This window comes from Protomyctophum parallelum, assembly GCF_964188405.1.
Source record: "Protomyctophum parallelum genome assembly, chromosome: 9".
In the NCBI taxonomy this organism is placed as follows: domain Eukaryota; kingdom Metazoa; phylum Chordata; class Actinopteri; order Myctophiformes; family Myctophidae; genus Protomyctophum; species Protomyctophum parallelum.
In genome coordinates this window covers 33040950-33063390 of record NC_139706.1, presented here as the reverse complement: position 1 = coordinate 33063390, position 22441 = coordinate 33040950, and the positions used below count along the sequence as shown (strand labels likewise).

The window sequence follows — 22441 nt, the reverse complement described above, 5'->3', positions numbered from 1 at the left end:
AGTGGTGGACAATGTACTCAACCCCAGTAGGCTACTAGTAGATTATCTTGCTCTAATATCACTCTAATACAAGGACAGATATTGTGCTATTGACTCCATTACATTTCTATTTCAAATAGTGAAAATAGCAGATCTCCATATATTTTCTTAACGGTTCCATGACATTAATTTTCCTTTTTTTCCTTTTTGGGTTTATGATCCGGTCAGGAGCGGATGATATCGCTACGTCATGTTGTAGTATTGTTTTGAATCAATAAAAGCTGCAGGCTACGAGAGCTTTTATTGTTATTCTTCCGGTTTGAGGGAAAAGGAAGTTCTGATTGATTGTTCCTGCCTGATGACTACAAAACAATTCTACAACATGACATAACGATATCCGTTCCACACGGTACTGTAACGGTACGGTTGTAACAGACCAGGCTTTCCTCCGAGGTGGAAAGCCTGGTGACACGAGGTTACCAAACCACAGAAAATCTACTGAATGTTAAAAGCTCTGTTTTCTTGGGTGCAATTGAGCTCAGAAAACCAAAACAAATTAAGAACAATTACAAAAACTATTTTTTTTATGTCACAATCCCTTCCAGAAAAACAAGAAACTGAAACTATCTGCTAGAAAGTGAAACTATCAGAACTACTAGCTCACGTGTCATATCATGACACACTGAGCTTGTAGATGTGCTATTTTCACTATTTGAAATAGAAATGTAGTGGAGTCAATAGTACAATATTTGTCTCCAAAAATATTAAAAATACAAGTGAATATACTTAATCACCACGTGATCATTGAATACGGCCACAATGCAGCGATGACTTTTTACATAGTAATTTTTATTTTGGTTGTAGGAAAGATCACACAGCCTAGTGTTACAGCAGGTAGGGTAAAAGCAGTTCGGTAGACACCAATGGCAGGTAATGAAGCAAAGAAAACAGCTCTAGTTCTCTTTTGCAGTGTAACACACAACAAAACCTGCTAATTTCAGGTTCGTATTTGGTTGTGTATCTTTAGTAGTTTCACAGGCATTTGCACATGGAAGGAAGGCAGCCCCTGGTAAAGATGTCACATTCAGATATTTTGTCCAGATGTTTTTCAGGATGATTTGACATTAGAAGCCATTAACTCGTACATCGTTTTTAAATATTGTATTCACTTCCCAGTGAATTGAATTATAGTGACATTGAACTGCTCCATTTGGCTGGGGACCCTCTCAAACACTGTCAATGGCCTGTGGAAAAAACACTAGAAATGAACCCCAACCTCTGCTATGTATCACATATTCACTTTCACCAACAAACAGATTTGGTTTCTAGAATAGGACATTCTGATTACCTGACCAAGTGGCAGTTACAGAAACCGGACCTTCCCAATCAAAGAGAATGTTTTTGAACAGATTAAATTAACACTTAAAACAAGCACACTTAAAATAGTTTCCTCCTCCACTGCATTAATGAACACAATTCCACTTAATTGATTTTGGCCCTACTACTCTTGACGAACTAAAATATATATTATGTTTTCTCAAAAAGCCACTTTCTTCATGTGACATTAAAGCCCTAACCACACCAAAGGGTCAAGACAGTTTTAGCGTTGTCCCTGCGGTGTGATATGTCTTGTTACACGTTGACCCACATTGACCCTATAGTGATTCAACGCATGGAATTCAATGGCCCAATAGTTTGGACCCAAGGAGTTGCATGGTGACCCATTGGTGTTGTTAGGGTTTAAGATTAAGTGGTTCATTAACTCAAAGTAAAACATGGACATGTAATAATAAGTGGGCTCAGTTCCAAATTCACCCGGTGTAGTTTTCAGTCATATTCTGTTTGTGTGGTTGCGTACACGCATTCACCTGTGATGGTAAATATACATTGTTGGTGTTGGTATTCATTTTCTAATGGACTCATGCACACCAGTGACAATGCAGTTTGTATATCATTAACTATGACTTTCAAAAAAATATGGCACCCTGCACATATAGTCTCAGAACACTGCATTCTGCAACTTCTGAGTTTAATGTGTTTAATCATGAAATTCTAATTTAGGCTGCTAAAATATTTTAATAACAAGAACTTCTTTGTGGCATTCTTGTCTATTCAATGTATTTTGTCTAGTCCTCTTGCACCCCATTTAAGGGTGAAAGTAACACAATATCTTTTGTTACTTTTGGCACAGAAAGTAATCTCGTCTCAATTCTTTGAATTGAAGTAACACATTACATTTTGAAAGTAACTTCTCCAACACCGATTATCACACTCTTACTCAATAAATGAAAAGAACATCCTCTCTACTAGAGTTGACATTTAATAGCTACGTCTCGCCAGGCGTGTGGCAATTTGTCTGTACCCCTGATACAGAGCTGTCTTATTGTTAGAGTTGTTAGTTCCTTTAAATATGTTTAAAAGCTCTCTCTCTCTCTGACCACACAGTTAATATCCCTAGCATAATAGTCACCTGTAAGAGTGCGTCTAGCAACACAAAAGCACACTCGTATTTGCATATATCTGAAGAACCATTCAACGTGTGGGCATTTCCATTAGGGTAGAATCTATGTACAACTGCCACAGTGCCACCATTAATAAACTATAGAAATGTTTTCAGTGTCCTTTAAAACAGTAGTAAAAAAAAACAAAAAATAAAACAGCAGTATTCTGACGGCTGCTTTGAACCATAGTGTCAGTAATAATTTAATTCCATATTCTAAGCAAATAAAGGCCTTGCACCGTAACATTTAGCAGGTCCATTTGCACATTCTCAGAGATAAATTAACACTCAGGATTAACTGTGTGTTCTCCCGACTGTGGACTCCTATGTATATTGTCATTTAAAAAACGAAATACAAAATGAAAAGAGACGTGCAAGAGAAATGTAGCATTTCCTCAGGCGTGTGTGCATCAATCTGCACCCCAGCATGGCCTCACCTGCTGCTCTTACACCCTTAGCCCATGACCGTTCACCCCACCACCCGTATCCGTCGCTCCAATATCGTGGTTGTGCTTAAACCCCTCCCTTTGTTCCATCTACACACCAAATATCTTTGCCAAAAACAGCCCATCTACCAGCTCAATGTGAGCTTGTAGATCGGCCATTTGCGCCGCACGTTCTCCCCAGCATAGGGACGCTAGGGCTCAAGTGGTAAACCCCTAACCCATGTTCTCCCCAGAATAGGGACGCTAGGGCTCAAGTGGTAAACCCCGAAATCTCGTCGTCCGTCCAACTTTCAACGGACAAATCTCTCCATCGTTCCCACTGCATGCAAGGGTGCTGTCAAGTCTAATCCGACCTCCCCTCCTTCTCAGAACCGCGTCGACTGTAGTCGCTCACGGACGCTGTCCAGTGCCACTTCCGTCAGCGCCAGCGCTGCCGCCACCGCCGGCCTTGTCCCCGAGCATGGCGAGCACCGTGCCGGCGAAGTCCTTCAGGATGTCCACTGTCTCGCGCTGCATGTGCAGCGACTCTTGCACGAACTCCTGCTGGCTCTCCACCAGCAGCTGCACGGACTGGGCCAGGCCCTCCAGAGAGTGGGACACGGAGGACAGCAGCAGGCGGCTGGCGTGCTGCTGCTGCAGGCTCTGGGCCGCCAGCTGGGAGAGCTGGGGCCGGGGAGGGAGCGAGTAGGAGGGGGCGTGCGAGAGGTGCGGGGGTGGCTGGGAGTAAGAGTGAGGAGGTGGCGGAGGGGGGAAGGCCGCGGAGGAGGAAGAGGGGGTCGGAGGAAATACGGAGGAAGACAAGGAGGTGCCGCCAGCGGCAGGATGGAAGGTGGTGCCGTTGGTGGCGGACGAGGAGGTGGGACGAGGAGCGTCCTCCCTTCCCGCTAACATGGGGAGGGAGGACGAGGTGGAGTCAGAGGCCGGCGGGAGGAAAGGGGAGGCGGAGGAGAGAGGAGGTCCGAGGGGAGGTCTGGGGGACGGGATGGGCAGGCTTCTGGAGTAGGTGTGGCGGGTCGGCTTGAACTTCAGCAGCGCCTCGCCAGAGGAGAGGAGGGGGTCGAGGGAGGCGGAGGACGACGGGCCTCCAGGCCCAAGGCGTGTGAATAGGGATATGGAGTCCTTGTCGTCTGCATCAAAATCTGCCAGAGCGGAGACACAAATGTAGATTTATTAATTACACACCATGTGTACAAAATACACTGAATGTACATGTTTTTGAACATCGCCCCATATCATGTTGTATTTGCATTCAAATTTTTCATAACTTTTGTTTTCTGTTCAAATGTTCATTTTCTGATAATATGGTCAAATTAACTTGTTTTTCGCAAAACTCTTACCATCTTCAATCGGGTCGAACTCTACGTCAGACGAGGCATGGAAAGGATCCCCTGGAGAGAGGGGAAAAGAACAGTCAGCTCTACCTTAATTAATGTTGCGTTCATGTCAAGTAGGATCTGGGAAGTGCCTGTCAGAATACAATTGATGCCTGAAATAAACTTTGAAAGTCTGTTTAAAAAAGCTTTAAAGCGTATAGATGATCCTACAGTGTCATTACTTGCGCAAGCAGAGCGCGCAAGTAATAGTTTCGCCCGGCTCATATGCACTGTCCCAGCCAACCCGCCACTTTTGATGCGTATGCAATTAAAACAGCAAATTGTGCCTGATTTGCTGGGACCAGATTACATGGTGTGTATGTATAACTAGCTCTCAATGATGACGTAAGAAATATGTGGATAAAAGGACCCAATGCCAGAGTGTAATTGGTCTTCGTGGTGACGTAATGACGATATGTTTTAGTGTTGGGAGGATTAAAGGTAATGCTCCTGTGTATACATGTATGTAATCTGGTCCCAGCAAATCAAGCACAATTTGCTGTTTTATTTGCATACGCATCAAAAGTGGCGGGTTGGCTGGGACGGTTTTAGGCGCAAAGTAACCACAGTATACCGCTAATCAACTTACAAATTACATAGTATATGTATAACTAGCTCTCAATGATGACGTAAGAAATATGTGGATTAAAGGACCCAATGCCAGAGTGTAATTGGTCTTCGATTGTGACGTGATGACGATATGTTTTAGTGTTGGGAGTTTTAAAGGTAATGCTCAGTGTATACATGTATGTAATCTGGTCCCAGCAAATCAGGCACAATTTGCTGTTTTATTTGCATACGCATCAAAAGTGGCGGGTTGGCTGGGACGGTTTTTGGTGCAAAGTAACCACAGTATACCGCTACGCTAATCAACTTACAAATTACATTATATATATATATTATATAGTATATGTATAACTAGCTCTCAATGATGACGTAAGAAATATGTGGATTAAGTGCCAGAGTGTAATTGGTTTTCGATGGTGACGTAATGACGATATGTTTTAGTGTTGGGAGGATTAAAGGTAATGCTCCTGTGTATACTTGAACCATACTTAATAATACTATAATAATACTATTTGACAGTTTACAGCGGTCGAAAGTACTTGCGCGCTCTGCTTGCGCACTAGTTGGCCATTTATGGCCTACTAGTGTGCAACAAGCAAGTATGCACTCGACAGAGTGCAGTTCTAGTTTTTTCTTGTGTCTACTGTATGTGACGTCACAGCACTGAATCGAAGCGGAATCTGCACTCTGAGAACATTCTGAGGATGTTTCCTATCCGATGTGTGTGGAATACCCAGACACAAAACAATCATCTTTACCACTGGGTTCTTTCTCTGGCGTGGAGAGGGGCGATACATCAAAAGAGGTGGCGTCAAAAGAGTTGCCTCCTGGTAGGGTGAGGGGATTGTTGTCCGGTGTGCTCAGGTAGCTGAAGGCTGGAGTGGATGGAGGGGGGACGCCCTTCGCCAACTGCCACTTTTTTAAATCCATTTCGTCATCATCGTCCCACTCCAGATCACTGTTATTATCTGTCCAATCAGTGGATAAAAATACACGGTCAAAATTCCCAAGCCTAGATAAATGCTGCGTGATCAGCATTATTTACGCCTTCACCCGTGAACATTACAGTCTAAAGCTGCCATTCCTCAACCGTTTGTTTTATTGAATTACGCACCTGTGTAATTCCAATGTATGTACTTTATGGGGACTGCTGTGGCAGTGTTCATACTTGCAACTGCATTTAGATGGCCGATCTAAGTGACCTAGAAACCAGACTATGCTGAGGAAGAAGATCCCAGGCCCTGTAGAGAGGATGGTTCCCTGAATTTGAGACAAATTCTGGGTTCACGTTCACGTGGCGTTATCAGCTTTCCCCACGTCGCAAATGAAAGGCGTTGAGCAGCGTGTTCAGGCGTCTCGACGCAGCAGTCAGTTAGCTATGATGTTAGTATTGACATCAGGAATGTCCATATTTGGGCATAATGCAGGCACTTAGTACCGTGACATAATCGTTGCGTTAACGTGGATTTTGCGCTGACAGAGATCTCCATAATATATGGGCATACAACTGTTGCCTAACAGTCGATTCGTGCTGATGTCAGGCATCTCCATATATGGGCATAATCTGGGCACACACCCACGGGTATCTCCATATATGGGCATGTGACGTGCCATCTGTGCCGACCTCTCAGGCACGTCCATATTTGGGCTGTCGTTGCTGAGGTTATCGCGATGTGGAGTCCCACATTATCTCATAGTTTCTCAATGTCAGGTACAGGGACCACCAGGGGTCCAATTGGAGTTTTACAGGTCTGTAACTCTGAGAGTTAAATGAACACAAAGGATTTCACAGTGTGTGTAAAAATCATAAAATAAATCACATTAAATGGGGGGCCGTGGCCTAATGCACATCACACTGGGGATCCCTGTCTGACATTAAGGGCGTTTTCACACCCAAAGTTCACTTAGAAGGTCCGGATCAAGGACCAAATATTTGCATTAAGATTTTGGTCCGTTTGGTGTTCACACTGGACTTTGTAAAGCGTACCAAATATGAAAACAAATTACACAAATGACAAGTGATCCCCGTAAAAAAAGACATGCTTTTTGAACTAATTATTAATGCAGCCTCACAACTGCCGACGCCCGACGGCTATTTTGGCTATCGTCCTGTAAAGTCCGAATGCATTCACACCAGTAACGAACCGCACCGTGGTTTGTTTGGAAGCGAACCGAGTCCGGCCTTTTTTAGCGGACCATGGTTCGTTTCTTTGATCCGCACCAGAGTTCGGGTGCACGTTCACACCAACCGAACCAAAGGGGTAAGCGGACAATGGTTCGTTTTGAACAAACCAAAAATGTCCAGTGTGAAAGTGCCCTTAGAAGGTTGAGAATCACTGCTCTACCTGATCCAGGGGCCATGAGCAGGATCTTGTGAACCATCCTCTCTACAGGGCCCAGGGTTTTCTTCTTCAGCGTAGTGCTGTTGGTGCCCCTGAGGGCGGCGATGCGCCGCTTCCCGTCACACTTCAGGTCCGCCCATTTCTTCATGATCTGACGAACCTGGGAGGTGGAAAAATAGATGCACACCTTAAGAGCCGGCGGGCCACAGGCCCAAATGCGCAAGGAATAGAGTTTAACCTGTGATGTCATGCCGTACTTTTTATTTGCGTTTTTTTTTCTATTCATTTGGTCATTAGGGTTCACAGAATGAGAGGCCTGCTCTGCCGGAAACACAGCGAAATAAAGTTATGGACATTTTTGATATAGGTTTATATATATATATATATATATATATAGGTTTAATGTTTGTCTTTAGTTCAATGTTTGTTTTGTAAACAATAATGTGCCTCATTACATCACCTAATCCAGAGTAATCTAGTAAGAGAGTGGCGACACTAGCGTTGACTCCCATTGTAACAATGGAATGCGGAAGTGCTCATTCTATCTCAATGGGATAGTTCCAGCCATAGGATCAATGTTTGGAACTATAGCCCATAGACACCCGCTTTGCGGCGAGATCAAAGCGTGTCGCTACTCTCTCACTTCACACGGGTGTGATTTTTGTATACCACACCATAGACTACCTGTAAAGGCAACATTTTCCCAATTTCATTATGCTTTAAGTAGCATGCGACATGTAGGGGGTTTTCATGATACTGAATCCATTCCAAGCATTAGTTTTACACGAAAAACACTCCTTTGGCTAAAAACATGTGCCATAGCCACTCGCCTAAATGTGCGCAAATGTGCTGACCTCATCACATCTGTGATGACGGCTGAGGCCGTTTTCAGCCCAAGGAGTGTTTTTCGTGCAAAACGAATGAATGCATGGAATGGATTCAGAATCATGAAAACCCCCTAGTTTGATATGTCACATGCTACTTAAAGCATGATGAAATTTGGAAAATGTTGCCTTATATGTCTATGGTGTGGTATATGAAAATGGCCATAACTTTTTTTCGAGCAACTTCTCTGACTGCTACCATTATTAATAACAAAGTTCAAAGTTAACCACTTGCATGTAAATACTCTTAATCTTACTATAATCTATTTAATATTTTTTTTACATTTACAATTTCTTTGACAATTTTCCTCTTGAGGGTCTCGTAAATCACTAATCTTCTCTTTTCCTGTTACTTATCAAGTATAGTGTTAGTAACCTCTCTGTGGTTCTCTCCCAGGTCATTGATCAGCTCCGTTATCTCAGCCCATGTCTGTTTCTTGGCATCTGCTGAAACGCCGTTGTTGAACCTCTCTGCTCAGACCATTAGAGAAGAGGAGGGGTGAGGGAAGAACCAATAGAGGCCAGTAAGGAAACGGCAGTGAGGAAAAGGGCAAGACAGAAGGAGAGAAACGAAGAGTGAGGGAGAAGAGAAACGCGGTTAGGAGATTGGAAGACATTATTAACAGATGTGGAGGGAGCAGGGAATACAGAGAGGAAAGACCTGCAACCTGCAACTGGTTCCCAAACAGTGGGTCGGGACCCATTTGTTGGACAAATCTTTGTGAGACGCGGTTAAAATCAAACACAATAAAGAAAATCACTGCCAGTGTATTGACGTGATTTTTCCCCAAAGCCCACACTGCCAATCACATGTTTTGAAGTGTGTTTTTAGTTTAGCTAGATGGCGCTCATATATATATATATATATATATATATATATATAATGAGGGGATCTATCATACTGGAGATAAATATTCATGTGACTACTTGAAAGGTAAGGAAAATCACTGGAAGGGGCAGGGCTATTATGATATTTTTTCAAACATTTCAAGTGATTTTTTTCTCCAAAAATGGTTAAAATTAAAACTAAAAGTGAAAATAGACAGTCTACAAGTCACGAAAGCAACGCACAGAGAGAATTGAGAACCACCGCTGAGAACCGTAAAATGACACTATTACTTTATAGCAACGAATCTCACATCTCGTACACCACACATGCACACGCACACACACCCACACACACACACACATTTCCCTGATACTCACTGAGAAGGATGTATCGGTTCCGTTTCACCTCGTCCAGAAGGAGTTTGACTTCTGTGAAAGTAAACCGAGGTTTGGACCTTATCGCTCCTCCCAAACTCTTCCCACCCCCCAACCTGTACGGCTCGTCGTCATCTTCCATCTTCCAGACGACAGGCAAATCCATGTCCACGCTCTAGGCCAATCCAGTGTCAGGATCCAAAATGGTTAATATCCAACCCGGAGCCAGTCCAGAGAAAATCCGCTACCGGTCTTTCGCTGGACCCTCAAGGCCTGAGAGCCAGAGTGAGAAAATACAAACGGAGGAGAAGCTAGTAAGGAAAATATAGAAAAGAGAGACAGACAAAAGGAGAGAGGACGAGGGGATGAAAGGAGAAAGGACAAGGGGATGAAACGAGGAGGGAGGACGTGGGTGAAAATGAGAGATAACAGGAGAGGGAGTTAAAGCCTATTGAAGAGATGCAGTTAAGCCACTGTTAAGCACTAATATTAATATACAGTACCACAAATGGCAATGATAGCAGATCTACAAGATCACAGTGGGATGCATTATAAGCTTGTGGCTCCTGTGAATAGTGCAAGGCATCTCAGATCTATTGACCGTTGACCACTAAATTGCACCATATGCAAGATATTGTTATTTGAGGATATTGCTCAACTGCTTCTTCTAATAATTTGCCCAAAACGATTAACTTGACGTTAACTATTGTGTGTTTACTTTAGTGGGGTAGTGATAACACAAAAAGAAAGAATAACAAAAACAAAATGAAGGCAAAAAAAAACATTCCACTAAAGTTAAATGTACATCTTGGCTTGCCAAGTCACAAACACTAAAACTGTATATTAATGATAGAGCCTGAGCAGTATGTGAGACCCAGAGCCATAGAGTAGGTCCTATAGACAGAGTTGCAACATTGAGGGGGCAGAAAACAGCCCGGTCACGTGGTTCATGTACTCGCACGAGCCCATAGACTCCAATGCATTCCATAAACTTCCGGTTGTCCCTTTTATAGGCACAAACCAATAGAAGTCTATGTAGCCCTGGCGGCCTGGCCCCATGAAGTGAACAGAGTTGTCGTAACTCTGTCTTACGCTATGGCTCTGGTGAGACCAAGTGTCTTCATCCCAGAGACCGGAGGAACGGTTGCACTGTGATTGGCTATCTGGCTGTCAGGCAAAAGAAAATAATAATAATAATAATAATAATAATAACCTATGTACCTACAGCAACTACAACGACAGCAGGGGCAGTCTTTTTTATAGTAGAAATCAAGTCAATACTGAATATATAAAATTATCTATAAAATGGTATTTTCAGAATACCAGACAATATTGCATTGTAACAATTCCTGAAAAAGGTGTTCTGTGTTCATTCCCCACCGTACAACCGTGTCGCGCGTCGCAAAAATAACCTAATCTACAAACTCAGACGTCCTTAACAACCAACCAACCAGAGCGACCGTCCCTCCGGGCTATGGGATCACCGGCCTCGTGCAGTGTTGCCATGTCGGCTTAAGCGAGTTGCTGGTTGCAGTTTTTTGTACCAGGGAGCCCTGTACCAGATTTGTGTTGGAATGTTTCAAATATTTCCAAATATACCTTTTTTCTTTTTTTAAATAGCAGATCTACAAGCTCACGTGTCACAGATTTGCTATTTTCAAATAGCCGATACCGATAAGTGCTCATGTGGACGTATATCGCTTCTTTCAGGCTTGTTTTCCTAGACGTATCCCTCTAAAATGCGCAATTCCCTACCAACAGCCATTAAGAAATGTGAATCCCTTGTCTCCAGTCTCCTTCAAACCGCTCTCAAAGAGCACCTACACATGCAATTCTAAACCTACGGCTGCAATTCGAAACTGACACCTGTAAAAAAAAGTTTGAGTCCCCCCCGCCCCGTTTTTCCATACTAGGTCTTCATGTTTTTCACTGTTTAACTTTCTTCATAATGATTTCGAGTTTTTCATAGAAGTGTACATATTTGTAAGTCTTTAAATGTTCTTATGAATTGAAAATGTAGGACCTTGATGTAAACAAGACTTAGTGCGTTCCGCCTTTAAAGTAGCAGTTTTTGTCGACTTAAGTTCTGAAATGTACCTATTGTACTGTGAAATACCAATTTCAATCAACCAAACCTGGTTGCGTATTTCCCTCACAATATATGGCAACACTGCTCGTGCGGCGGTGAGCGAGCGTGAACTTCCGGTATTTCTTTGTTCACAGCAGCGCTGTGCTGCCTGCACCTCCCTCCTCCTTCTCCAACCCCAGTCCGTGAGTCCGGTGCCTCCTCCTCCTCATACCTCCTCCTCCCCGCGCGCACACACACACAACAGAACAGAACGGGAGGATCAGCCCACGAACGGATTCCGCCATGTCGGGTTTTTCTTTTCTTTTTCGCTTCGTGAACGGACGGGGAAAAAACCCTTTACGCACAACGATAACGGACGCCCGTTTGACCGTTTATAAATACACCGCGGGTTGTATTGTTTCGGTACCGTAGGTCGATCGGCGTGTCGTTCGGTTGCTTGCGATATTAAATGCATAGCTTGTGTGCTAAAATGCGCGAGACAGAACCACGAAATGTCGGCTAAGCTTCCATTTTTATTTTTCGCGATACACGCATTTCATCGTTTCTCTCACCCCCCGCGCGAGCTACTGTTGGCGTCGACGGCACACATAACACGATAGTTAACTTTACAACGAAGGTTGTGTTGGATGTTGGGTGCAAAATTTACCAGTATTAATGACGTTGGGTTTTGTCTCTCTCTCCCCTCCTCCTTCTCTTCCGCAGCTCTCTCTCCCGAAAGTTCGGAGTGACGAGAAGAGCGAAATGCGCAGACGCGCGTTTTTTTTCTCTTCTCCTTCCATCCTCCACCACCACGTACAGAAACGCGTAACATTTTCCCTGAATACTGGGTCTGCAACGCCCCCCACCTCCCCGATGGCCTCATTACAATGTACACACACACACGCCATCTCCCACGTCCCCCAAGTTAACGAATTTTGGGACCCAATTATGCTAATATAATTCTGAGTACAAATTACACCAACTGACCCTTTTTTGGTCTATTTGGTGCCATTTGTACGGCTGTACCCCCTCAGAGTTAGACCCCCATGCCCCCCTTCAAGTCTTTTGTATAGGCTACATAAATTAATATCACGAGAACTCACACTTCAGGGATGGTAATTTATTTCAACACATTAACAATTTAACAAATACCAATTACACTCTGGGGCCTTTAATCAATCACGCAAGGCCTGCCATTGACAATATCCTCAAATGTTACTAATTGATTATTAATTTTTGCTAATGATGATCACAGAGCATCACAGAGAATTAGATCTACAATTTTACCATTCTATCACTTCAGCACAATGCGTATAACCTATTATTAAGAAGGCCCCAAAACAAATACACCAATAGCTAGGGAAACTATTATAGGCTATTGTCAGGTGATTTGACTGTAAGTAAATATATACAATCACAAATAAAGTGCTTTTCATCTTCATCAACATTTTGCTATGAGAACTATTTCACAGAGGCGATCTCTTGCCTCTAGACCTTTCCCTGCTGTGTGCGCAATCACGATGAAAAACAATTCAACGTCACCTCACCTCCATTTTGCATCAACGTCGAGAAATGGAAGGGAGGGGACGAGTGAAGAGGACATGTGTGACCGCTGGGTGTCAGCCGAGGCCTTCCTCTAATTACAAATACGTATTTCTCCATTGGGCAATACCTCTTTCGGCCAGCAGAGGGACCCAGCGCGTGTGTTAAATGTCTTGATGAACATTTTGAGCACTAGGGGACAATGGGCCATGTTGTGTTTACATTGGGGAGAGTAAGAATGAAAAGTGAAAATAACTATTTTTTTAACTGCCACTAGAAACCATATGACACATGGACCTTTTTGTGACAAAGTATTTTAAGGAGTATTCCCGCTCTTAAATAAGGCAGAGGCCTGTGCCCCGTGGTACTCGCACACATTAGCACAGCATACAGGTACATGCTTATTTCTAGAACACAGTCGAGAAAACAGTAACAGCTGTATAGTGTGTAAGCGGAGAAGGGCTCTATCACTTCATGAGGCTCTTGGCTTTCTGGTTGGCTGCGTTGATTCGGGACACGTTGAGTTCAGCCTGCAAAAGAAGAGGGAAAAGAAACCTTACAATCTTTGAAAAGTGATGTGTGTGTGACCTATAAGATAATAACCGGCCACTATGATTAGCTAATCCTCTGGCTCAAAGTGTGTTTAGTAGTCAAACCAATTGGTGCAGTCTCTTCCAAAAATGTCGTACATTATTTTGACACACACCCTACACCTTTCTGTGTATCGCAATTATCGCAAGAATGCCGTCATCAAAGCGCTGGCGGCCGGTGCCACTGCCTACCTTGCCTTCGATGCGACCTATCTGTGGGATCTGCACTTCGATCTCGTTGCCCATGTCCAGGGCCATGCACTTCAGGTTGCCCAGGATGCTGCCCACGTGCTGCAGGTTCTCCTCCATCTCGTCCTCTCGGGCGTCGTCGGTCACCCTGAGGGGGAGGGGGGAGAGGCAGGGTGGTGTAAGCAGAGGAGGGAATGGGCGGGGGTTGGGGGGGTGAGAAGAAGAGATTAAGGGTGCAGGGAGTTGATGGGAGGCAGAGAGCGAGAGGGAGATAAGGAGGAGTTTGAACCGCGTTGCGAAAATGTAATGGGATCGTGAGAAGGATAGAAGCAGTGGGGAGAAAAAGATAAAGAGGCACATAAGTTGAGAGGTGAGGAATAGAGGAAGGAGGAGAGATGATAATGATATAGTTATTGCAACATGCGCGTGTGCATGCACACACACACACAGTCACTGAAAAGAGCATGCAGGGCTGACAGCTGTAGGCCTATGGTACAAATAGGCTATGATTTATGTAGATTTTCTATTGCTATTGTGTGTGTGGTTTGCCAATATGCTCTGTTTGAGCAGCTGCTCGATTAACAGATGACAGAATTGTATGTCAGTTTGTTCTAAATGAGAGCAAACAAATGTGTGCGTGCGTACACACACACACACACACACACACACACACTAAACTCCTACACTGCCTGCCCTAGATCTAATTCAATTTGTTGTCAGACACACGTGCGTGTGTGTGCGTCACAAGTCAAGTCAAGTCACAAGATGTGTTTATTGGAGGAAGTTCCCTCTGAACGCTGACCACACCTATTATTACATTACGACATGTATCATTTCTGAATGACAGAACATCACAAATTGTGGATGTGTCTCTGCAGGAGTCCAGGCGTCTATAAGGTGGTCTGTGTGTCCAGATCTAATCTCGCAAACTGCTGACCAATAACCAAATGTATTGTAAACCTGCCAGTATGTGACAGAAATGGGCTACAATAATAATAATAATTATTATTGTCCCCATATATATATATATATATATATATATATATATATTAAAAAAATGACCCTTCATATCACTATGGCCAAAAAATGTGATAGAGGGGTCAAAGTTGAACGACAGTTGCGCTAATATTTTAGAAATAGATCAACAATACAAATGATGCTTGTTTTGTGGATTCATTTACTTTTAATGCGCCCCCCCCCCCCCCCCACAAAATGACCAGAATTACTTAATATTTACCAAAACCAGAGCAGAACTCCCACCACGGGACTTGGGCAATCAATTAATACAGTTGCAACCACTATATTAATGGCAAGTATTTCATACAAATTAAGTTAAAAGATTGTGAACTATCCCTTTAACAAAGAGTTGAAAAGCGCCTGTCCTAAAATAAATAATAAAAAAGAGCAGCAATAACAATCAGGTACACTGCACCATCGCTACGCCTATCCTCTCAGCTATGAAACTTAGAGAGTGGTCTTGTACTGTACAATGAGAATTGTAGCTCTTCAGTATTAGGTTCAGTATTAGGTAGTACTTTAGTAGTAGTTTTGTACCATGACTCTTTTCTCGTGCTGCTCAATGTTCAGCCACCCCCCCACCCTCAAGTCCCCAAACACACACCTCTTTATGTAAGGCCCCCTCATGATCATCTGCTCGCGCTCGTCTACGACCCTGTTGGAGGACGGCTGATTGGACACCACGCCATCACTGGAGGCTCCGCCCCACACTGCCTTGTATGCCCCGCTCTCCTCAAAGGCCTTTAGCCTGGAGGGGTATAAGTTAGAGAGAGAGAGAGAGAGAGAGGAGTGGAGATGAGAGACAGAACACAATTGTGAGCTTGTAGATGTATGTATAGCATTGAAGTTAATGTGTTTTGTAATAATCAAAAACTACATAGTAACTATAAGTTTTCAAATAATTGTAGTGGAGTAATAGTACAACATTTTGCCTCTGAGATGGAGTATGGGAGGAAGAGATTGAGCGAGGGTGAGACATTAGCTGCTGTAGTCTGGCATCGTAGCCAGATGATCAGCAATCTACACATACCGAAATGTAGTGTCATCTAAACTCAGCCTAGAACTGGATGGAAACCATTCTGAAATGTAATTGCAGAACCAATGCAAATATTTTAGGGCTGTCCTTCATATTGGGACTGCAGTGTTGGTTTCCAAAGCATACAGGCAGGTTTGTTAGTGACGGTTCTTGCTGCTTTTCTAGCCCTGTTTAGATGTCACCAGATGTGTCGGCAGAGATCTATGGTCGGCTATTTGGTCACATTTCTAATCCATAGGTATTAAATCCATTTCATATATTGCAGTGGTTATCAACTCAGGCTGTAGGTAGGCTATGGCTAAATAGCCATTCAAGTTTTTTTTGGGGGGGGGCAAACCAACAGCTCGGAGTCGTACACACACACACACACACACACACACACACACACACACACACACACACAGCATACTTATCACAGGAGCAGAGCCCACAGCATTTGCCCAGGTCTGTGAGGTTTTTCTCTGCTTCCTTCATGTCATTGTTGATCTGATCCAGGCCCTCCTCTATTCGCTCCAGCTGCTCTATGGAACACCAGCACCAGAACAGTAAAAGAGTGAAAATAAAGTTGCAGGGGATGGATGGATGTTTGAGAGGGAGGGATATGGGGAAGAGGGGGGAGGAGAGAAATAATGGGAGGCAAGAGCATGAGGAGAGAGAATGGTAAGGGAGGAGTGGAAGGAAAGAGGAGCGAGATAGGTGAGGCGAGATAAGTAAGAAAGAGATGGATTTTGGGGGTTTTAAGGGATGGTGGTTGAGGAGAGGAGGTTGAGAAAAGAGAAGGAAGCGACACAAAACGAAAAACTATTCAGCAACATGTTTCAGCCCAAATCCTAGCAACTCATAAACCAGCCAGCCGCCCACAACCCAGACTCCAAATGCCACAACTGAGGAATAACAACAACATATGCATTAGAACAATGGTTAGGTCCAGGAACACCTCATGGTTCCTTGAGGGGGTTCTGAGCGTGTACAAATGGAACTTTACGGGTCCATCCATTTGTACGCTTTCAAAGTCAAGGTGGTCCCTGAAATTAAAAAGACTGAGAACCACTGTATCAGAAAAAACACAAGACATAGGCGTGGCTATCAGTTTGCTTTGATGAAACGACAGCTTGAACAACAGCTACTGTACATAGTGATGGACTCTGTTGAGGGTTTTGGCCACATGAAGGAATGCCGTGTGGCGCGTCGGTAGCGTAGCCAATCGGAACGTACTTCCTGAGCGGCCAGGCACACAGGCCTGTGAGGCCGCAGCACCGCGCCATGTCTGTCAGGTTCTTCTCTGCTTCTCTCATGTCCCGGTTGATGGAGTCCATGCCTTCCTCTATACGCTCCAACTGCTCTGTAGGAGGAAGTGTTGTTTACTGCAGGGGTGTAGTGGAGGGAGCACATTAAGGGACCGATGCTCCCTCATTTTATTTAACTATTTTTTCCCAGGTACGTATATATATGGACGTCGACGGCCTCAACTTCCGTTGAGGTCTACGGAAGCTTTTAACATTGGTCCGGTTCCTATAGCAACGCCCCACCGTTCCAACTATGGGATTGCAAATATAATCACAGTGCTAAGTCTACTATGGAGCTCTAAAAACAAGTGTGTGGATGTTCCTTCTTTCTCTTTGATGTTTGCCTTGATCCCTTGTTGTCCAGCACCTGGCCTAAATACAGGCAAAATATATGCAGAAGACTGAAGACACAAAACTCAACAAACTCATCACTTAACAGACAGATAATAACAGATAAGAGAGAGACATAAAGATTAGTACCTCCTTGTTCATCCAGCATGACCAGCGCTCTGATCCCTGCATCTTTACTCTGGGGAGGACAACACACACACACACACACACACATACACATACAAAATAAACAATTATACTGATTTACTTTGGCTAACACTGGGGCATATCATCATCTACAAAAATAACTATAAATGTTTGAAATCCATTTTTTTTAACTTAAACATTTTCAACAATAGTGAAAGTAGCAGATCTATAGGCTCAACACCTCACAAAGTAAAATAAAATAAGGTGCTTCTCATCACTGACATAATTCATTCAAATAGACAGGGTGTTTCCTTTTTGTTTTGTTTCCTTTCTATAAGCTTGTTAACACATCAAATGCGTGAAACGTATCCATACGCTTTTTATATCTCGATCACGGTATGCTCATAGCGCATCTATACGTTTTTATGGTTTTTTAATGATTACTGTACTTCATCTTTATACGCGCCCGGACAACATAGAAAGTAACACCGATCGGCTCTACAAAGATCCGGTATGTGATCCGGGAGTTAAAAGCCCCCCCCCCCCTCCTGAAAAGAGGTCTGGTCTATGCGGGCAGGCCGCATCCATTATGATGTAATGGAGGCGGCCTGCACGGCATAGACGAACGCAGATGTCAGGGGATCTAAAATGGACGTACCCATGCTCTAGTGTGTGTGAATACACTCAATTCCCCCTCCCCTCCTGTTTCTACATGGTTTCTCCCGAGGAAGCATTGTGGGGGAGGTCTCTTCGTCTCGGATTCCATTGGCAGTTTGAGTCCCCCCCCCCCACTGCCACTGTGCCTTCAACTGCCTTGCACCTCGTCCTCTCTCATTCTCGGAAAAAGATATAACGCAGCCGTGTAAGCATCGATTTGCCCCTGCCCGTATATAAACCAAGAATAATCTGCAACGATCGGCATTTCATAACGTTTGCAACACACACACACGGAGTCATGGACGGATGCACGAAACGAATGACATTATCGAGGGACCGCCATGATCAACTGGCCGCTTTACATGTCTTTTGTTGGAGATCGCCATAGCGTCTTCGCCAGCCAATGCACTGCAGCCATCACTATCCGTTGTGATTCGTGTGATTATAATCTTTTTATTCATTATAATTGCAGTGATAAGACCGCAATGAAGGCGTCTGGGACGTCATCGACCCGTTTGTAATGTATAACGAATACACATGCCTTGTCTAAAAGTCTCTTTTTCAGAGAGAACATGGACCTGAAGAACTATTATTCACAAAATAAGGCCTATAGCGACATGTACATACTATATACCGTATGAAACAGAAGACTCTCTGCTTTCATAAGAAAAAAACTAATAAACTAATAATAAAAAGAATCACACCCCTGTGAAGTGAGCAGTGCAATGTTGCACAACATTGCACTGCTCACTTCACAGGGGTGTGATTTATTTGCAGATCTGGGGGGGGGTCTCCAGTTCAAATATGATTATTTTGGGGGGCCGTGGCCTAAAAAGGTTGAGAACCACTGCTCTAGCGGTCTAGCCGATCTACAAAGATTGCTTACTTTCTCCAAATGTTCACCCCTACAATAGGGATGATCGTTCATTTAAAGTCGAACAGCATTGGCACATTTTGATAAAGATATGCTTCTTGGTAGTCTGGTAGATATATTATTTTGTTGATTACTGTAATAAATAATGCAGTAAACATACCTGTATATGAGATGTGAGATAAAGTGACTTCATAAATGCAGAAATACATAATTTCTGTTTATCTATCCCACTTTCTTGTTTCTTTCTCTATATTTGTGTGTGTGTGTGTGTGTGTGTGTGTGTGTGTCTGTGTGTGTGTGTGTGTGTGTGTGTGTGTGTGTGTGTGTGTGTGTGTGTGCGTGCGTGCGTGCGTGCGTGCGTGCGTGCGTGCGTGCGTGCGTGCGTGCGTGCGTGCGTGTCCATACCTCCTCAACTAACAGCCTCATCCTCCGTGTGCTCTCCAGGGACTAACAGAAATATTCAAATGACATCAAACAGTTAAAACAACAATATATGATGATACATATTTTATTTATATATTATATTTATATTCATTGTGTGTGTGTGTGTGTGTGTGTGTGTGTGTGTGTGTGTGTGTGTGTGTGTGTGTGTGTGTGTGTGTGTGTGTGTGTGTGTGCGTGCGTGCGTGCGCATGTTTGTTTCAGTGTCCCCCACACCCACAGTGAGCTCATGTGTGTCTAGTCTAGTCTCTCTGCAGATGGTCGTCCTAGAGATGAGCCGTCTCTATGGCAACCAGGTAAGCCAGGTAGGAGCTATGTCACTGGTTCTCAATGTGTGGTCCGGGGGACCACCAGGGGTCCATAACGCTGAGAGTGATTGCCGGATGCCAGAGATAAAGCATGGTATCACATGGGGTTGCGTGGCCTAATGCACTGGTTCACAAACACTGGGCCGGGACCCATTTGTGGGTCGTGGACACCGTAAGATTTCCATAAATTAGAAAACAAACCTACAAGCTCACAACGCATCTAATTTCATATGCATATCAACCTGAGGGTCCTTGAAACTAAAAGGTTTTAGGATCAGTGGACTTTGTACATTTCTTTACTTGAATGTTCCATTTGTAGTACAGATGCCTTCAGAAATACCAGGGTATAATGTCATCTCTGTTGGGGGGAAACCTCATATCTCCAAAATTGTTACTTTTCAGGATAAAAACAAAACAAAAAACAAATGAATTCTCAAATCTACAAGCTCAAAACAAATCACTTTTGCACTGCATTTCGAGCTTGCAGATCTGCTATTTGGTATGCTTTTGTGTGACGCACAGGACCACAATGGAAACAAGTACCACTGTACTATTTGCAAACTGTTAATAAAAGTATTCAGTCAATCAAAAACGCTGTAGTATATCAAGTAGGATAAGAGGTTTGTAGTAATGTAGACGGACAGCAGTTAGGAGTTGGCCCAACAGTAGGTTTTAGGCAGTGGTGGAAAGAGTACTCATGTTTCTTGAGCGATGCCTAAACACTCCAATGGAGTGGCGTGTGTGTATGTCTGTATGTCTGTCTGTCTGTTTGAAGTACGGTATGTATGTTTGTAGTACGACCCATTGACCCCTTATTGGGGTTGAATTCCGGTCACACGCACGCACGTGCGTGTTCCTTAATTGTCTCATGAACATCACTTATCTGAGGCACTGAGACAAAATGTGATGTTTCAGGTAGAAAGGTGAAGCGTTTAAACTCTCCCCCTTTGGCACACAAACAAGAAAAACAAGCCGGTCAATCATTTACCTCATCTGTGACCTGATTGGCTCTCATATGTAGCTCCTCCTGCGCTGTCCTGATGGGCGGGTCACACGACATCTTGGCATGTGGCCAAATCCAACCCCTGTGTGTGTGTGTGTGTGTGTGTGTGTGTGTGTGTGTGTGTGTGTGTGTGTGTGTGTGTGTGTGTGTGTGTGCGTGCGTGCGTGTGTGTGTCAGTCCAAGTTGGAAGGCATCAGGTGTTTTCGGCGCCTAGACAACACATTGACATCAACATTATTTATGGCAGTGAATAGTAGTGTGACACAGCAGCCATTAATGTTCTGCAAGACCCACATCTTTACCAGGTCTTTTTGATCTACCACTGTCGATCGAATGAGTTGATCAAAAACAACCATTGTTCACCATTATTTTTTATTTTTTTAAACTATTCTCTCTGCATTTATCTTACTTAATAGTTATAAAATATATATGTGTTATTCTATTTTAGGATTTTATTACCGGTATTATTATTATTATTATTGATTGACTCATTCAACATAAAAGCATGTGTGTTCCTCATAAAGGTTTGTCACCCTCAGAAGTTCTCCTTCCAAAATCGTCGTATCGTCGATTCGTCGTTTGTACGTTTCATTTAAAAAGAGGAAGTCCATTCCAATTTGCATTGTTTACCTTCTGGTTAATGACGACTATACACCTAACCAGAAAACCAATTTTATGTCCCTCTTCTTCTCCTTTATTAGGAGAACCATGTAGACAGGATAGGGACCATAGATAAAAAAAAATAGGGCAGATTATTTTCTGCCCCATCTGTTGGTGCAGCAAACTCCAGAGTCTATCAATTGAGCTGCCGATGAACATTGTTCTTAGTTACTGCTCTTACAGTTGAACAAAAGTAAATATAGTCACTATGCAGGTTGCAACTTATGCTTGTATGTGTATCTGTGACAGACAGAAACTGGCAGCAGCTATGTTAGAACCTGAACTAGCTCTGTCTGTCTGTCTGTCTGTCTGTCTGTCTGTCTGTCTGTCTGTCTGTCTGTCTGTCTGTCTGTCTGTCTGTCTGTCTGTCTGTCTGTCTGTCTGTCTGTCTGTCTGTCTGTCTGTCTGTCTGTCTGTCTGTCTGTCTGTCCCTGTCTCTCCTTGTCTCCTTTTAATTCCCATTTGTTCTGTTCTCTCCTTCTTTCTTTTATTTGATTTTATCTCTCCTCTCCTCTCCTCTCCTCTCCTCAGTCAGTTAACAGAATGTAATTGACTATGATTATGCGGTTATGGTTCAGTGGGAAGCTCTGGCACAACAAGAATAAGGCTGTAAGGAACACGCACGCACGCACGCACGCATGCACGCACACACACACAGACACACAGACACACATAATCAGCATCTAATGAACTGAGGAAGACAATGAACAGGGTTGGAGAACAGACATACAGACAGACAGACAGACAGACAGAGACAGACAGACAGACAGACAGACAGACAGACAGACAGACAGACAGACAGACAGACAGTGCATTTTGAAAATCTCCAAGAAGAAAGGCATTGCTAACTTACTCCTTGAGGAAAAGAAAATATTTTCTGATATGTGACACACTGCCAGATGACGTGTCAATGGCATGCTGTACCAGTGTTTGACCTACTGTACAGACAACAGAGTTGATTACCTGTAATTATTAATTAATTGGTTTATTGTTTGTTAT

At 43.5% G+C, this 22441-nt stretch overlaps 2 protein-coding genes across 4 annotated transcripts; both read right to left on the bottom strand.

Moving 5' to 3' along the window:
• Positions 1–819: 819 nt before the first annotated feature.
• LOC310865004 (uncharacterized protein) lies at positions 820–12149 on the bottom strand. Of its 3 annotated transcripts, none has more exons than XM_083773930.1 (7): positions 12030–12149; positions 9298–9605; positions 8468–8562; positions 7211–7367; positions 5624–5833; positions 4263–4313; positions 820–4064 (listed from the first exon to the last, which is right to left on the bottom strand). In XM_083773930.1, exons 2-7 carry the CDS (start codon positions 9458–9460, stop codon positions 3316–3318), a joined length of 1425 nt encoding a protein of 474 aa, XP_083630056.1. In that variant the 5' UTR covers positions 9461–9605; positions 12030–12149; the 3' UTR covers positions 820–3315. The 3 variants fall into 3 exon arrangements, with proteins under 3 accessions (XP_083630056.1, XP_083630058.1, XP_083630057.1); XM_083773932.1 differs by having other exon boundaries at positions 4263–4283; XM_083773931.1 differs by having other exon boundaries at positions 9298–9567; positions 12030–12147.
• A 616-nt stretch (positions 12150–12765) lies between these two features.
• LOC310864655 (synaptosomal-associated protein 25-like) lies at positions 12766–20857 on the bottom strand. The gene is made up of 7 exons (XM_083773353.1): positions 20768–20857; positions 19436–19477; positions 17503–17551; positions 16952–17078; positions 15305–15448; positions 13687–13831; positions 12766–13434 (listed from the first exon to the last, which is right to left on the bottom strand). The coding sequence occupies exons 1-7, from the start codon at positions 20837–20839 to the stop codon at positions 13372–13374; spliced, it is 642 nt and encodes a 213-aa protein (XP_083629479.1). The 5' UTR covers positions 20840–20857; the 3' UTR covers positions 12766–13371.
• Positions 20858–22441: the final 1584 nt, after the last annotated feature.

What these genes read in the sequence shown, in the direction of transcription:
- LOC310865004 (XM_083773930.1), bottom strand. Translation starts at nt 9,460, where the DNA reads ATGGATTTGCCTGTCGTCTGGAAGATGGAAGATGACGACGAGCCGTAC. An exon ending in GAACCGATACATCCTTCTCA is followed by an intron (nt 8,563 to 9,297) that starts GTGAGTATCAGG and finishes TGGTCTGAGCAG; the next exon opens with AGAGGTTCAACAACGGCGTT. An exon ending in GCCAGAGAAAGAACCCAGTG is followed by an intron (nt 4,314 to 5,623) that starts GTAAAGATGATT and finishes CCCTCTCTCCAG; the next exon opens with GGGATCCTTTCCATGCCTCG.
- LOC310864655 (XM_083773353.1), bottom strand. Translation starts at nt 20,839, where the DNA reads ATGTCGTGTGACCCGCCCATCAGGACAGCGCAGGAGGAGCTACATATG. An exon ending in TGAGGCTGTTAGTTGAGGAG is followed by an intron (nt 17,552 to 19,435) that starts GTATGGACACGC and finishes TGTCCTCCCCAG; the next exon opens with AGTAAAGATGCAGGGATCAG. An exon ending in CATGCTGGATGAACAAGGAG is followed by an intron (nt 17,079 to 17,502) that starts GTACTAATCTTT and finishes TTCCTCCTACAG; the next exon opens with AGCAGTTGGAGCGTATAGAG.